Source organism: Mirounga angustirostris, unplaced genomic scaffold (genome assembly GCF_029215605.1).
Source record: "Mirounga angustirostris isolate CCGP_5_RB_7025 unplaced genomic scaffold, mMirAng1.0.hap1 SCAF_11, whole genome shotgun sequence".
NCBI lineage: Eukaryota > Metazoa > Chordata > Mammalia > Carnivora > Phocidae > Mirounga > Mirounga angustirostris.
In genome coordinates, this window is record NW_026991719.1 from 101,564,063 (window position 1) to 101,582,425 (window position 18,363).

The 18,363-nt window shown below is 38.0% G+C and overlaps 1 protein-coding gene across 1 annotated transcript in view; it reads right to left on the bottom strand.

Annotated features, from left to right (window-relative positions):
• TENM1 (teneurin transmembrane protein 1) overlaps window positions 1–18,363 on the bottom strand; it is a 785,963-nt gene that overhangs the window by 472,268 nt on the left and 295,332 nt on the right. The window contains exons 4-5 of the mRNA XM_054509125.2: window positions 4,637–4,897; window positions 2,738–2,794 (exon numbers count right to left, since the gene is read on the bottom strand). Coding sequence (XP_054365100.1) covers window positions 2,738–2,794; window positions 4,637–4,897 — 318 coding nt within the window. The remainder of the gene's footprint in view (window positions 1–2,737; window positions 2,795–4,636; window positions 4,898–18,363) is intronic.

Consider the following 18,363-nt stretch of genomic DNA (forward strand, 5'->3'; position numbering starts at 1 on the left):
GTCTGCATTTTTCCTAAACAGACCATTAAGCATCAATAGACAACAAAGGGTTTACTTAGGACAAATTTGAGGGGATGGAAACAAAACTCCATTAGTGTTCTGATTGCCGTATGAAAGCTAAGAAATCTGGATTCCCTTCTGTTACCCAATGTTCTCCCTCCCCTCCCCTGTGCTTCAGGCGGCTCAGTCCAAGCGTTTCATGCTAAAATGGATGGTTATTTATTTTAATCCTTCATAGGTTATAGCATGTTGGAGACTTAAATTCAATTAAGGGTAACCAAATAGAGTTTATGAAAATGAGAAAAAATAAATATTTTGAAAAGCTTAACTAATTAATGAAATGAAAGAAACAAGTCCTTCTAGACATGATTTTGGAAATGTAAGTAGGAAATCCAAGTCATAATCTAGGATGGACAGAATTGAAAGCATCCTTGAAATCATGTTCTCAGAATCTTTCTCAGTTGAATAACTCACCCAAATTAACAATTTCCCCTATCTCCACTTTTCTCCCACATTTACAGGAGTGAGGCTTAAATCATCCTGAGCTGGTCTATGATATTGTGCCTACTGCATCATCAATAATCTCAAAATCAGAATGTATAGGAAGACAGAACTAAAAGAAAGTGTCACTGACACTAACTGAGGCACAAGGATGGGGTGGCATGGAGTCTCAGACAGTAAAATATATAAATCTTAAAAATTTTATGCCATTTTACTCTTTTCAAATATAGTATATAAAAAGTCAGATTAATGAAAAAGATGCCCTTCTAGGCCTCCTTCCATGAATGGATGAGATCAATGGGAAATAAATAGCAATAGTTGCACACAAACATCAAGTTCAATTCACTGAAAATAACTATTTCTTCAAATTAATATGCTTTTAGAAAAAGCATTTATACTCTCATCTTAACTCAAACCTTCTTTGTGAGAACCTAGGGAAATGTTGAAGACTGCTCAAGCCTGGTTATCACTGATTGAAAATTTATAGAACCAAATTGGTGAAATCATACTATAGGTCATAAATTAAGACTCTAAACTGTATACTCTTTATTGAAAATTAGTAGTAGGAGTCAGCATAAGATGTATAGAACTCTCACCGAGAAGGGAAAAGTTGTTTAAGTTCACATTATATGTGAGTTAAGGAAGGAAAGGAATGGCTATTTGGAAAATAATCAGTTGCACTTAGCTAGCTGGTTTCTGAATTTCTGTTTTAACTCTTCCTCCTATGTAAAATCTGGATAATAAGAGAATCTATTTCGCAGAGTGATCATGAGGATGATATCAGATAAAGATACCAAAAGTGTGTTTGGAAATCGAAGTGCTGATCAATAATAATAGTGAACATTCAAATTGTACTTATGTGTTACAAATACTATTCTAAATCTTCATATACATTAATTTATTCAATCGTCACAAAACCCTCATGGTAGACATTAACATTATCCTTATTTTACAGATGATGAAATTCAGGCACAGAAACTTCATATAATTTTCCCAAGGTCACACAGCTGGGATTTAAACTTAGGTTGTCTGGCTCCACAGTCCAAACTTATAATCACTATGCTCCACTGCCTCTCAAAAGTTGACATCATTCTTGGAGGTACATATTGGGCCAATAGAGTCTTGCAGTAAGGATGAGTTTTTAGCAGACTGGATCATTGGTTTTCCTTGGCAGCCCAGCCCAATTTTGTGATACCCTATCCAGTTCCGAAAATAAACCATAAGGAAAATAAACCTACAAGGAAAAGATAGGATGCGTGTCCTTTACTCCTGCGTCTTCCAACTCTGTCTCAGTAAATAGTATTTCACGATCAAGGTAGATAGATAGTTGATTAGACTGAGGGCCAAATGAAACTGAATAGTTTCATTCTTGAAAGTCCCTAATACACCCAAGGAATAAGACTCAGTAATACAATATAGTGGCTCACCCCAGCATGCAGTTCTCATGGTGGGGTAGGGGAGGATAATGTGCATTTTGATAAAGCTCATTCTGATATATCTTTCCTCTGATCCCTTCCCCTGGCCACCTTCCAATTTTGAGTCACTGCCCTGTGGTCAGATGTGAAGATCTGATTTTGATTTCATCAAAATCATTTATAAATATTGCTTTCAGTATGCCTCACAAAAAGAGGCAAAACTTAATGGGTGCAATGAAGACAAAAGTAAAAAGGACACCAATATCCCCTCACTGAAAAACTGATACAGTATAAACAGAGGTTTACAGGGAAGAATGAACAACATTTCTTTCATCGAAGGTGTTATTTATAATTGATGACATGGATATAGCAGGATTCTAAACCCAAGCCGTAGCATCTGAAGGAAAAGATCAAAGCCATTTGCTAGGTGTTCTAAAGTTATGACAATATCTGGATTAAATTAATGACTAAAGCCATGCAAAAAATCATAGATAATGTAGGAAATCATGAGGCCAAACCCAACTCAACTTGATTTAAAATCTTCACCTCCATGCTAAATAATGTTTCCCTATCCCACCTTAGATCTTGTCTTGTCCTTGTCCCCAGCTCCTGCCTCACCTCCTCTTCACTACCAACATACAGACATGAAGTTTTCCAGAGGAAAGCAAACCAGTAAGCAGCCAATGAACTAATCTTTGACAGGTTAAATAACCAGCCCTGTGTGTTGTTTGTCAGGGGGGCAGGGTTCCACTTTGTGGGGTGGGCGTCAGGGATGGGGTGAGGCAAAAATAATCAGTGGTCAAATATTTGGAAACACTTACCTTGAGTAGACCCAGCTGGAGCCTCCATGTCACAACAAACAGGAGAGAATTTAAAACCTGTAATACCAAACATTTTATGAATTAATCCTTATCCAACTCAGCTGGGATTCTTCAATCTTTAGCCCATATCCTTCATCTGGTAGTATTTTTTCAGTAACAGATTCAATGAAATATGATTCACATATCATAATGTTCACCTTCTTAAAATGTATAATTCAGTAGTTTTTAGTACTTTCACAGAGTTCTGTAACCATCACCAATATATAATTCCAGAATTACTTCATTACCTCAAAAGAAACCCCATACACCTAGGGTCTTACAGAAGTGGAAGAATGGTGGAAACCCATGGAGAAATTTCTTTTATTTTAATGTTTTGATGCAGTGAACTGGCTATATTACTTCATATGTCAGGAGTGACATGAAGGACAACAAGAAGTCTTGGTGATGCAGGAGATCATTTAACACTCCTTTTCACGTAAATGTGGTCATTAGTTTTTCTGTTTCACAGCTGAAGCCCAGAGAACTTTAGAGACCAGTCCAAGGTCTCATAACTTCCATCCTAATGCTCTTTCACTTACATGACTATGCATACATAGATCATCTATGTTCCCTTCTCATTTCCATAATTCCCCTCCTCGCTCTTGGCCAAAGCCAGCAATATATACATACATACATACATACATGAAAATAAACTAAAACAAAATCAAGACCCCAAGGATACTTGGTGATATTACAAAATGTTATGGTCTATCATTAAGGAAATGATATTTTAACTAGTGGGCAAATGGTCATTCCTGATTGTATCATTGTGGCCATTGTCCCCTATGGGCTGAACCAGGCAGAGGAGGATAGGAGAGAAAAAGCTGTAGGTATAGGACGGTTGGCTACCTCTCTGCCACCTGAGAAAATACTAATTAGTCACTGCTCACAGAGCAGGCCTGTGGTCACGGTAATGGCACCTATGAAGTTTAGAGAAACAGAATGATGAAGAGCCCAGATTAATGTGTTTAATAAGTATTAATGTGCTTTTTATGAAAGGATTCCATAAGAGTAGGGACAGAGGAACAGAAGTAAAATAAACTAACATCTTTCCAACAAATCAAAAAGACAAAACTTTTCTGTTTCTAAAAGTTGTAAGAAAAGAATATATAATTACAATTTAATGATACTGTATTATTACTTACTGTCTGGCAAATGGCTGAAGTTAATTTACCTTCTGGGTTTTTTTTTAATTGTTTCAGTCTAACCTGGTTAATTTGAATCTGTCTGTACACTTGATAGGTTAATCTGAATTAAGAGAGCACATACAGTCATTCATCTCGTTCATATATTGATATAAAGCCAAAATACATGAAATGAGTACTTTCTTTTTTTTTTTAAGATTTTATTTATTTATTTGAAAGAGAGAGAATGGGAGAGAGAGAGAGAGCACATGAGAGGGGGGAAGGTCAGAGGGAGAAGCAGACTCCCCGCCTAGCAGGGAGCCCGACGCGGGACTCGATCCCGGGGACTCCAGGATCATGACCTGAGCCGAAGGCAGTCGCTTAACCAACTGAGCCACCCAGGCGCCCCGAAATGAGTACTTTCTATAATAAACACCACTAGTAGTGCACTGGAAAATAAAGATGAAAATAAAAGGTGAGTAATAAATACGACATGCACAATATCGCTGACGACATGAGATTATTTCCCTTGGGGGATCACCAGAAATAAAAAGCATTTTATCTATCATTATAAATAAATGTGTCTATTTGCCAGATACTTGGGAACCCACTAACCTGCATTTCTAAGTTGCACAGTACATGAAAGATAAGCAGACATAGGGAAGGAAAACAAATCAAAGGCTAAAAACCGCATTTTCTCTGGGTTTTACTTAAACAGTATAGATAGTTCTATTACCATTCTCCCCATCCGACTTCCTTTCATGTTCTGTGTCAGTCAAGGACAGTGCAGAGTTGGCCCGGCTGGACAAACAGGAACTGTGTTCTGATTTCATCCCCCGTATCCACATTCTCAGAGCGTGGTCAGGTGAGGCCGCCCCTTCCGTCTCCGTGTCCACATCAGAGCCCATCTCTAGCTGGTAGCCATGCCGAGAAACACTGTGCATGTCTGTCTGGTAGCCAGAGCACAGAGTGTGAGGAGTTTCACAGAATTCCATCTCTGAGAAGAAACGAAGTTCAGAGAAAAAGTTTAGAAATAGGAAGAAAGACCCGATAAAATTCTACTTTTTGTCCTTATCTCCTCCCTCCCCCCTTGCTAATAATTATGTGCTTTTGCAAACTTAGAATTCTGGCCTTTTTATTTATGGTAGCTAGGCTTCTGTGCTTATTTTGCACTTCTGTGTCTGAAAATTATGCTCCTGTTGATTCTTACAAGGCTCTGGAAAAAGCATGCCCAAAATAGCTTTATAGCTACAATTTTAGGTTACACAAAATGTAATGAAATAAGTGAGTGCAAAGGAGTACAAAGTGTAGAAAGCTGTCCTTTAAAAGATATTTTTCTCCGGGGCGCCTGGGTGGCTTAGTCGTTAAGCGTCTGCCTTTGGCTCAGGTCATGATCCCAGGGTCCTGGGATCGAGCCCCGCATCAGGCTCCCTGCTCAGCAGGGAACCTGTTTTTCCCTCTCCCTCTGCCACTCTCCCTGCTTGTGCTCTCTCTGTCAAATAAATAAATAAAATCTTTAAAAAAAAAAAGATATTTCTCTTCTAAGAAGAATATATATGATCTATAGAGCACAGCTATGCTTAAAATATTAAAATTATTGGCTTTCCTAAGTATTTCATACACATTAGGGTTAAGAATAAAAAATTCAATGTGAAAAATCTGGGGAAAAACATTACATATTTAAACATACTTCTCTAAAGTCTGTTTCCCAAAACACATTAGCCTAACCACTGAAACTATGAGTGCTTAATGTCATTATTTCCCATTGTCTCCAAAGGAGTTTGAGGCCTATCTGAGGCTAATTATTCTGCTTCATTCATTCTTTCAACAAATACATAAAAAATACTCAATTGTATATTACACCTCAGCAGGGCTTCACGGTTGGGATTCCCCCCACCTTTTCTCCCAAGTCTTAGATCTCTATAATGCTTAGGATCTTAGCGATGCTGTAATGAATCCCCTCTTTTTACAGTTGAGGAAAATAAAGTCCAGAGAGTAGGTATCATTTGTCTATTGCCCGTGTCAGGTAGAAACAGATCCCTTTTTCCTAAAACACCCATCTGGGCATGGTTTCTGCTAGACACCGGCGAAACCCCATCCACTTATTGCATGAATATCAGGCATTCAGTCTTACAGTCAATCTTGCATTCAATTATGGCAAGGTGTCAAAAAGGGGAAAAGATGCTTTAACAGTCCCTAATAAGTTAATGAAAAATGACCACATGCCAAGATATATCACCTGAAATGTCCATGTAATACTTAGATAAGGTAATCCGGGGATGTTGTACACTATATAGGATTTTCTCAGACTGACATCAGAGACAGGGTATGTCATTTGGCCAGGAGGAAGCTTAACTGAGTGCATCTAATCCTTAGCACATATCAATAAAATGCAAACCCTAAAATGAATTTAATTCTTTGAATACAGAAAGTGCTAGAATTTAGATAGACCATACACTAGAAAGAAGAGTGCAGAATATGAATATGTGTTTCAAAAATAGCTGTTTTTGAACATATAATTGCCAAAAAAGGGTTTAATGAATCAAATCTTAATGCTTATTTAATAGCCATTAGGTGCTCAGCACTGTGCTCTACAAAACAGATACTGTGGGCAGAGAAGGCTACTATAATGTATTAGGATAATTCAATTATAAATTAATTTTTTCAGGGTTATAAGTCACTGCTAAGCACATTACTGATGATTTCTGTGCTGCATGTCTCTAAGAGTAATTCTGTTTTTCTACAAAAATTTGTCTAAATTCCAAAGGAGTAATGTTTTAAAAATAGGCATGGTTTCCACCTGTCAAACATATAACCTCAGGAAACTGTGCTTCTCCTTGACATAAGGCTAAAAGTAAAAATCCATTTTGCCCAGTATAAATCTTAGTGATCTAGAATATTGTGACCAATTAATATTCATGCCTCTTATTTTCACAGTGTTTCATTATCCAATCCTACTGTGCAATTGTTGCTACAGCAACCTGATCGTGAACCTGTCAGCTTGAAGCTGCAGGAAAGGAATTTTATATAGGTCTGCATTCACAACTTCTTTCCCTCCCCTAGACCAACGCTTCCCAAACTTCAGGATGCTTCAGAATCATAACCTGGAAGGCTTGTTTAAAACACAGATTGCGGGGCGCCTGGGTGGCTCAGTCGTTAAGCATCTGCCTTTGGCTCAGGTCATGATCCCAGGGTCCTGGGATCGAGCCCCGCATCGGGCTCCCTGCTCAGCGGGAAGCCTGCTTCTCCCTCTCCCACTCCCACTGCTTGTGTTCCCTCTCTCGCTGTATCTCTCTCTGTCAAATAAATAAAATCTTTAAAAAAAATAAAATAAAATAAAACACAGATTGCTGTGCCTGCCCTCCAGTTTCAGTTTCTGATTCCGCAGGTCTGGAGGAAGGCTGGAGAATCTGCATTTCTATCAAGTTCCCAGGTAAAGCCTGGGACCACACCTTGAAAACTCCATCCCTGGATATTTCCTGAAGTCAGTGGGAGCCAGGAAAAGGGGCGAAGTGAGAGAGCAACCTTACTGGGGCATTACCAAAGATTCTGCAGCAACCAGCTGTAATTCTATTTGGAGATGCAAGAAAGAAAGCATTTGAATTGAATTGCTATGAAGTGTCCCCATTTATTTTCCATGGATTCAGGGCACTAATTAGGAAATTTACTTTCAAAAGCACAGACTTGCATTTATTTTCACTCATACAATGGCACTGAGATGTTATTTTCCAAAGATTACAACATGAGCATCTGAGTCATGGAAAGACATTCACTGGAAAAGGATGAGCAAATAAAAATAAATACACAGCCAATTTGACATTCTGTATAATAAAATACTAGATACGGTTAAAAAATAAAGATCACTGGCAAGTGTAAGAAGAATGTCTTTTTGTTAAAGAGATTTATTTCCCATTCAAAAAGAAATCTGAACATGGATTTGTTCCCTTCTAAGGAAATGTGGTGTAATATGATCAAAAAATTGCATAAGATTTCTATTGGCACCATAGTCTGATCTGAATACAAAGATTAAACCACAAATTCTCTAATTAAATACAACCAGATAAAAGTACACTTCCCTTGGTGATACATAATTAGAAAAAGTAACAATCCAAGTAAGCTATCAGTTGCTTTTTTAATGTCTAAAAAAAATAAAAGGAGAGAAAGAAAAGAAAACATTTCCCTTACTTACAGTAAATGATGTGAACACTTCCCTTTCTTGAAATCAACATTACCACTGTGAATTATTTCCTTAAATACACAAAAGTCTTGGTGGTGTTCAAAATTCCCATAGGATGTATTTTCTATAAAGCTCTTACAATGCACCTTAAGTGGTTGTTTTTAGCCTTGCACATATAGCCTTGTTACCTAAAATACTACATATTCCCTAGAGAAGATGAAGTTCAATTGGATTTATTATAGGTCTATTCTTAACCAAAAAGCTAACCATAAGAGAAATGAAAGTACAATCTTAGGATATCTAAGATTTAAATGGATAGACTGGTACCATGAGAAATTATAATTCAGGAATAAACAGATACAGATGTTGCCAAGTGAATGAAGTACTTGGGGCTTCACAAACATGTATTTAAATTTTATTATAAGGAAAACCTATATTGCAGTCTTGTAAGAGACAAAATCTGAGCAAATCAATACAGTTGAAATCCAATTTTTAAAGGGGGCAAAAGATTTGAATAAATGCCTCACAAAAAAAGGTATACAGATAACCAATAAGCAACTGAAAAGATGCTCCACATCATTAGTCATCAGGAAAATGTAAACTAAAATTGCAATGAGACACCAATACAGCCCTAACCATAATGGCTAAAAAACTTCCGACCACACCAAGTGTTGACAAGGATGTGGAGCAACCATATACACTGCTAGTGAGAAAGTAAAATGGTACAACCACTTTGGAAAGCAATTTGCCAGTTTCCTGAAAATGTAAAGCAATCCTTAACAGGAGAGCAATGCACTCCTAGATACCTAGCCTAAAGAAATGAAAACTTTTGTCCAAACAAAATTATATACAAGATTTAGCTTTATTTACAATAGCTAAAAAGAAGACACAGCCCAAGTGTCCATAAAGAACTGAAAGGAGGGGCGCCTGGGTGGCTCAGTTTGTTAAGCATCTGCCTTCAGCTCAGGTCATGATCCCAGGGTCCTGGGATCAAGCCCCACATCGGGCTCCCTGCTCAGCTGGGAGACTGATTCTCCCTTTCCCCTCTGCTCCTGCTCTCTCTCTCTCTTGCTATCTTTCTCAAATAAATAAATAAAATCTTAAAAAAAAAAGCTGAAAGGATAAACTACCTGTGGTAGATCTATACACACAGGATGTATGGAATACTACTCAGTCCTAAAAATGAATGAGCTATTGATACATGGCAAGATGCATGGACCTCAAAATAATTTTGGGAAAGAAGACCAACAGCATGTCTATATGTATATTTCCCTTTCAATAAAATTCTAGAAAACGCAAACCCATCTACAGTGACAAAGAATAGATTAGCAGTTGCCCGAGGGAGAGAGTGAGGGGGAAGTATAGGACAAAGGCACGCAAGGAAACATTTGGGATGATCTACATGTTTGTTCTCTTGATTGTGACAATAGTTTCACATGTGTATACATGCTGAAGTTTATCAGTTGTACACTTTAAGTGTGTGTAGTTTACTGTACTTGAATTATACCTCTATCGATTTTTTTTAGTGGATTTTATACCACCAAGAAATAGGACAGTGAGGAGACTGGAGAATCAGTTGATTTTCATAGATGGGGCCACAGGTCTCGAGTTAGAAGCAGGCCCTACTCTTTTCCTCCTCGTGGAAGAAAGCACATGTAACATGAAGGAAAATGTAGTCAAAATGCTGTCTTGCTTTTTGTCTAAGCCAACAAGCCATCAAGGCTAACTGATGCATGATTTCTCAGTGATTCTCTAGGGAGCACGTTTTTCCTGGGAATATAACAGTTGAAAGCTAATTTAAGGAGGGAAATGAAGAATGACGCTGATCACTGATGAACTTTCAGCATCAAAGGTAACATTCTGTAGTTGGGGGATCATGAGACTAAGTTGAGTGGATCTGGCACAAAGGCTCACTTTAAGCCACTATTAATGCTAATAAATGAATATATTTTTTAAAATGCTATGAAGTGCCCAGTAAAATGAACTACTGATTTTTTTCTCTGAATCTAGGGATTGATCTTCAGGTGTTCAGCCTGGAGAAGCCATTTATCAAAACTTGAAAGGGAAAGTCATAGTTATCTATATGAGCATTTTTCTAGAAATGCCATTTTTGAGTTTGATAAGCTCAAGACTTTATTTTCCTTAAAATTCCACCCATCCAAACTTCTCCTAAAAAGGGAGCTTTAAGGCATCACACTCCAAATAAATAATTGGAGGTCAAAAAGCATGATTAATCTTACCCATGATGTGAGTGATTTGTGATATAACTTCTAAAGAGTGTAGTCCATTTCCAAAGTAAGGAAGAGGGAAGGGGATAAAATTATTAGCTTTAATTACTATGACTCATAAGAAGCCTTATGGACTACATGCAAAAGCAGGTGTTTTTAATTAGCCATGTTGTTTTTGGATAAGTCACTTAACATCTTGGGGCCCCAGTCTCCTCACTTGTAAAATATTCAGGTCCACCTGGAAATCAATCTCTGGGTAACTCCCTTGTTCTAAAATTCTGTAATTATAACTTGACCCTGTTATGGCAAAATGTGGAAGGGTTAATATTTACAAATGGGGAAAGAGTGGTTTTATAAATCAAGGTACTATTCACAGTTCTATTGTGAAGGATAATCATACATGTTAGCTAAATAAGATCTTGTGTCATGATTACGAGTCTTGCAATATTAAAGTCCTGATACAGCTTAGGTATCCACTGTGAGTTGCAAGATTAGTGATAGAGTATATAAAATACATAATGTAAAAAAAAATCAACTGAGTAAATAATTATTCATCAAATATAAAATTGTCAGTTTATAAACATGGCTATTGCAAACAGTACTCTATAGCATAATGAATAAAAAGTCACACAATTAAATAGTATCGCTAATAATTCATTACTGGCTCTAGGGAAAAATATAATGAGTTATTATAATCTTAAACAAGAGAAGGAAGGAAGGAAGGAAGGAAGGGAGGGAGGAAGGAAGAAAGGAAGGAAAGAAGGAAGGAAGGGAGGAAGAAAGGAAGGAAAGAAGGAAGGAAGGGAGGAAGAAAGGAAGGAAGGAAGGAAAGAAGGAAGGAAGGGAGGGAGGCAAAGAAGTGAGCAATGCTAGAAAGGACACATTTCCCTACTGGGTACCACTTTGTGTTTCTCAGTGTAGTGGGTTTGAAAATAAAATCCTATCAAATTGTCAAACAATCAGTTCATGTAAGTTTACTTAAACACAGCTCCACTGAACACCCACTCAATTTCAAGTCAAGAAAACAAAACAAAACAGACTTCTCTGATCTTAGTCTTAGAAAATTAGCCCAATTTAATTTCTTCTTCACTTACTTCATGAAAAAGCTTTACCGAATGCACAGTACGGTACTAGGCACTGAGCAGAGTGAGTTAACAGGACCATGTCATGTCCTTTGGCAAGTTCCACAGAGAGCTTTGTTAAAGGTACAAATGACAACAAAGTAATAAAGGCACACCACCCAGACATGACCTTTATTTTTCTGCTGAGGGCTTATCAGTCTTTTCTGGGGCACAGCAGAGAAAGAGTGCTCCCACATGTACATCTGGAGCCTGTGGTTATCAGAGGACTTAAAGAAAACAGCAAAGCTTCCTAAGCCTAATCTCCCCCCTCATGGTTTCAAATGTACCCATTATCTCGGTACTCAGGACCTACCAATTATGCCCTATTTAATTTTCAAGATTTCTCCATCTGTCAGTACAGTGACAAGCACAGCAAAAAATCTGGGCAGAGTTAAAAGCCTGAAATAGAAATGTTCATGCTTTGTGACCAATACTGGCTCGGAGCCAACCGAGAAAACAGTTAACAGACGATGTTAATGCCAAAAAGGATGCTCTCAGGAGCCCACCAAGTTGGAAATCTTTAAAAATGGCTCAAACCAGAGAAGGATACAGAATTGTAACAGAAAGTCAAAAGGAAGGGAGATGAGGTAGGAACCTGGGAGAAATCCAAAGGGACTCCAATCATCTTTAGGGAGATAGGAGAACATCTTCAGCAATCTGAGAAGGAAGGACATTTGATATGGAAAGAAGCAACTTCTGCCTATTTTCTTGAACTAATATTCACGTCAGTGCAGGGCCCAGTTAGAGTGTACTCACAGAAGGTGGATGAACTTGCTCTGATGCTAATACACAGCAGGTTCCCCCACAATGAAAAATGTGAGGCTTGCTCTACTGCCTTCGAAATAAGAGTCTGGAAAAATAATCAGGGACTAGAAAAGATGGTGGGAGGGCCTGGACTTCAACAGAAATTTAGATCAATGAGAGCCTGTGCATGTTCCCTTTATTTCAACATTCCGAATGAGACAGAAACTTCCTGGCCTAAATGAGAAATTTTCAGGGCTACTGAACACTGAAAATGCATGGTGCTCAATGGCCCTAAAAATCTCTCATTTCTTACCTTTGTTGGTCCAATTTTCTGACTGTTCATAACACTTTGGAGCCTGAATTCTTATTGACCACTGTGGCCTTCCAGGTATACTTTTGCATTTTCATTATGTTCATGAAGCATGTGAAGCTGTTTGTTTAATGTGTGTGTGCATGTGAATTTTAAAAGGCATTAATCTGCGGCACAAGTCCACTTACAGAAGCGAGATGAGTGAGCTAAAGAGTTAAGTAACCACAAAAAACACTTGTGAGTGCTTCAAACCATACTTAGAAAAGCAAACAACATGACTTCTGTAACATTCTACACTAATCTGTAAGCATTTATTTTGTGATGAATGAGTAAAGATACCAAGATAGAACTGTGCACAGGAGTCATTGTTTATTAAAAAAAAAAAAAACAAAAACCAAAAAACTACTGAATAAACTACATTCTGCTTTTTTAGGGGGTTCTCCTTACCATCTTTCAAAGATGCCCCGATTTCCTTTGCCTGTGTATCTCTGGACGTATTGTGCTGACCTCCTGCAGTACCTCTCCCAGCTCTGGTTTTTCACTAATCTGATTCCTAATATCCAGCCTTGGGTCGGTACCTTCACAAAGAATTCTCCAACTTTCCCCTCCCCTCTCCCAATAATCTTACCCTCATCCATCGCATTTCTAATCTTTACTATATATTTTTATACCTGACTGTATATTTCTTTTTTCCCTACATGCGCATCATCTGTATTACTTGCTAAATCAGACCTCCAGATCCTATGGTGTTTTCTAAACTTTTAGTATCTTTCAAAATCAAATAAGATCATTTCCACAAAGCGTTGTATGATTTATTAAGGACTACATAAATACAACGTAGTTTTGTCATCCCCTCAGGCCCTAGAATAATTCTAGTCAAGGACTAATAATTAAATACTGAAGTTTTAAAATCAGTAGTTAATAGGGAAGCACTCTTGAAAGGATTAAATTTGTGAATACAATTCCAATGCACATGAGATAGTTTTGCTTACCATAAAACAATGCCTACTGATGCAAATTGAAAAATTGCTATTTTGGTAAATCAGCTATGCATTTCAAATGATAGATGCTCCACAAATTTGCCAAGAAGAGAGAGACAGCAGCCCACTGGCTGTGGATTCAGGAAAAACAATTTATAGCAATATCAGACTAATGGAGAGCACGTTCTCTCTATTGTCTTCTGACTGAAATAGTATCACAAAGGAAGCTGCCCTCACTATATTGTTTGGCTTAATGAATTGGGAAATGACTCCCTATTAAAATTCTTCAAAATATACCCCAGGGTATAGAACTGGGAAGCTTCTTAGAACCAGTCTAAAAGCCTTGGTAAAGACGATCTTTCAGCTAGCTTGGATGGGAACTTCTTTCATCCTTCTCATCCATCAGTTTCATCCCATTTACCAGATAGAAATTACCATCTTGGCAGATCTGGAGAGTGTCCTGGAGTGAGTAGGTGGCTCCTTGAAAAGACTGTTTTCATGAAATGTGTTTTTCAGGAATATAAAAGAAGAAACTCTCCAAATGGGCAAAGATTACAGAAAGGACTCTTAGGACACTCATCATGGACTTCTGAATGTGAATTCTCTTTATGGGAAAACACTAAATTCTAGAGAATTTGAAACCTTAAAACATTAAATTCTTGACTTCTAGTCAAGATAGAACCAAATTTATTGGGGGACCAAATTTATTCTACCTGAAACAATAACAACAAAAACCAGATAAAATATAGGAAATGACCATGTTTTAGATGTTGGGCAACAAAGGAGAGTGATTCCTGAGATAAGGGAAATGCATGAGAAGAACCCTATGGTTACCTCAGTTTACTGTCTGCAAAGAGTTTCCAGGCCTCAACACAGGAAGGGAGAACATAGGTGGATCCCAGCAGCTTCTCTAAGTTGAGGAGATGGACCTAGTAGTCCGGGAAAGCCAAGACAGCTAGAGTTTGCAGTACAGAGTACCAAACAGGAGAGAGCTGCATAGAAAGAGAACTCCAGAGACCTGCAGAGCTCCCCCACTCCAAGCCCCCATTAGTCACTGGAGTCCTGAATGGCACAGGCATGGAAGAAAACCACCTGAGACTGGACAACGAACCACCTGAAAGGATTAAAGGAAACAACTTTGAATCTGAAAGAGGGCTGGAAACAGTCCCCGTTCTCAACAGCCAGAGTGAAAAAATCTCATAATTCATGGGCACTGAGCACATTCCAATAAACCCATCATAAGTTGAAAATACTGGAAGTCAAAAATGCATGTAATACACCTAACCGAATGAACATCATAGCTTAGCCTAGCCTAACTTCAGTGTGCTCGGAACACTTACAGGAGCCTACAGTTGGGCGAAATCATCTAACACAAAGTCTATTTTATAATAAAGTATTGACTATCTCATGTAACTGATTGAGTACTGTACCAAAAGTGAAAAACAGGATGGTTGTATGGGTGCAGAATGGTTGTCAGTGTACTAGTTGCTGACCCTCGTGATAGCACAGCTGCCTGGGAGCTCTGGCTCATGATCATGAGAGAGTTTTGTATCCCATATCAGTAGCCTGGGAAAAGATCGAAATTCAAAATTCCAAGTACTGTTTCTATTGAATGCATGTTGCATTCACACCATCATAAATGGAAAAATCGTAAGTTCAGCCATGTTATGTAAACCATTTATGTAAAATGCAAACTAATCTCTAGTGACAGAAAGCAGATCAGTGGGTGCCTGGGAGTGGGGTGGATGGGGAGTGGTAGAGAGAAAAGCATTATAAAGGGGCAAGAGGAAGCTTTTGGGAGGTGATAGATATGTTCACTATAATGATTGTCGTGATATTTTCATGGGTCTATAAGGTTATCAAAATTTGCCAAATTGCACACTACAAATATGCACAGTTTATGGTATATTATACCTTGATAAACAAGTTTTTAGAACATAGAAGTAGGAAACAAGAATGTTTTCTGCTTGCCCAATTTAAATGTCCCAGTTGAACACTGGGAACAATGGAACAAAGTAACGTGATTGATAATACTAAAAAATCAATCTGTGTTCAGAAACTGCCACGAATGAGGGAAATGACAGATGAATTCCTCTTGTCTGCCATTTTGCCTTCACCCCAGTGGAATCACAAGGGCTTCAATTCTGGACACTGAAATTCCAAAATGCTTAGATCATTATAAGCTGATGTACACATGATCAACAAATTAGGTTTGATCCTAATGTGGCAGGAAGGATTCCTGGGCCAATCTGGGCTGAGCAATAAAGTACCATGACAAAGCAGGTAGTCTTCATACCAGTGACACACATTTGCCATTCCTACCTAGCAAGCTACTAGCCTTTGTTTTATTCTATAGCTACAGATTTCTCTCATGATCCTGGCTAATCATTCTGATCAAAAGCATGTCATTTGTTTCAAAGAAGACTAAGATGAGAGGATCTGGTTAACTTAGTGCAAATGCAGCCCTACTCTTTAAACAACTTTCAAAATCTACCTCTCAACAATGAGAGGTTAGTGATGTTCCCTTTGTTTACCACTAATTTCTGCAAAAGCTCTTTAGTAGCATACACACACACACACACACACACAGAGTCAATGGCTGCATGTGTTATTATATAGATATCTATATCTATATTATAGTTATTATATATATTATATACAGTAGCATAGTAGTCAAACACTCTAGTATTCTGGGCCACTGTTGACCTCGTTCTGAAGTACAGTTGATCTGAAATGATAGAAGTATTTTTGAGAGTGTGATTACATTATAGTCCTACCAGTACAAACTTATACTTAGAAAGAAAGGTCATTCTCCATTTACTGTGGAAACTGGGAAATTAATCTACCTCAATTACCAGTAAATTCACTCATAACTGACAAACTACAAGGTTTTAGACTAAACCACTTGGATTACTAGTTCTAATTTCAAAGCACACATTGTCCAGTTCTACAGCACAAGTGGATGGAGGTCAAGCTACCAAGGAACATGCAGTTTTACACATTAAAAAAAAAAAAAGAAAGTACATCCAAACATGAATTTAGTATCTTCTATGTACCAGGCCCCGAAACATACATTATTTGATTTAACCCTCAAAGTATGCCTTCTGAGATAGGCAATTATTTTTTGAAGATTTATTTATTTGAGAGAGAGAGAAAGCAAGCAGTGGGGGGGGGGGGCAGAGGGAGAGAGAGAATCTCAAGCAGACTCCACGCTGAGTGTGGAGCCCAATGTGGGGCTCAATCACACAACCCTGAGATCATGACCTGAGCCGAATCCAGGAGTCAGTCACTTAACCGACTGTGCCACCCAGGCACCCCAAGAAAGGTTATTATTCTCCCTATTTTTCAAAAAAAAAAAAGCAACTGAGGCTCAAAGAGAGATTAAGTAAAGTCTAAGTCCACACAGATACCAACTGGCAAAGTGAACTCAGAACAATTTTAACAGAATCCTAATCACCTTATACAGCATATGAAGTTATATAAGTAGCACATTCAAATTCACAGTCTAGTTCTCATTTGTGCAATGTGTGTGTGGCTGGTGCAAGAACTTCCTGCTTCTCGCCTCCCAGGTCTCATTCAGCTCGCTGCTGTTTCCATCTGGATTTTCACAGCCAGCCGCCAAAATACTTTGAGGGATATGGAAGCTGGGAGACAATGGGCATTTCCTCTGTCACTGACAGTATAAAAAACAGACCCTTAAACTGTGCATATATTAGCTCATTGTTCTTGTATGAATTTAATGTATTTTTATACCTCCTTTTGAAGTATTATTCCATTTGGCACTAATTCTTATGGATTCACTTCACCAGCATCATGTCACTTTGACTCACTGAAAATAACAGTGATATTTTAGAGCATATTCTGTGTTTCCAGACAACACAAACAACATCTGTGTCCACAGGCGGACAAATAAAAGAAAACGTTGGCCTCTCCTGTGTTCAGCTCTCTAGCTCACAGCAGCTGCCTTGAGGAGAGATTTGAAATTATTTAACAACATTAACAAAGATGAGATGAATATTATTCATTGGGAATTGTGTGTTGGAGTATTACTTCAGCACATTATCACCCAGCCAGAGGAGACAATCAGATCAAAATTGGGGGCATTTCCTGTTTACAAGGTAGCATTATCATCTCAGGCTAAATAGACTGAGCCTAAATCTGGGATCTACACAAAGAATTTTACATGTATCACAGCATTCAGAGAAAGACTTTGAGTTGAAAATATTCTACAGTTTCTGATTAAATGTTGAGGAAGAGTTTTATTTTAAATTTATTGAGGAAGTATGAAATTAGATAAAAGCATGCATCTCTTTAGCTATCATTTAGTGCTAATACTGCAGGTGAGTTCCACAAAATGCGTCTTTCAAAACCTCTTAAAGCTAGAAAGCAAATACAAACAGCAACAGTAGCATTAGTGCTTTTGAATTGGAAACTTATATGGCCCAATTCCTTATTCACATTGCCCGAAACATTTAACGTGAACAAGCAAATGAACATTTCAGGCACTTAAGAAACAATGGACAATTTATATACATGAGTGCAATCATGCTCATTTTACAGATTTTAGAAAGATTTGCAGGTCAAACAATCTATGAGGATTGCTCAAGGACATTAATGGTATACAGGACCGATGCAATATGAGCCTACACAATGCCTGAACAGTTGTCTCCACTCAATCCCCAAATCATCTTGGGGGACAAAAGACTCCAAAAAAACCAGCCAAACAGAGATATGATGTTACATTGACAAAACATGTTTGGCTGGACATTCACTTTGGACACAGTTACTGGCTTTCACTAGTTCCAAGGTTTGTCCTACAAATGATTCTAAGGTAAGTCCGTTCCTTCTGTCCATTTATTTGTCCTTTAGCCTCTCCCACTCCATACCTAGCATCCAATATTTT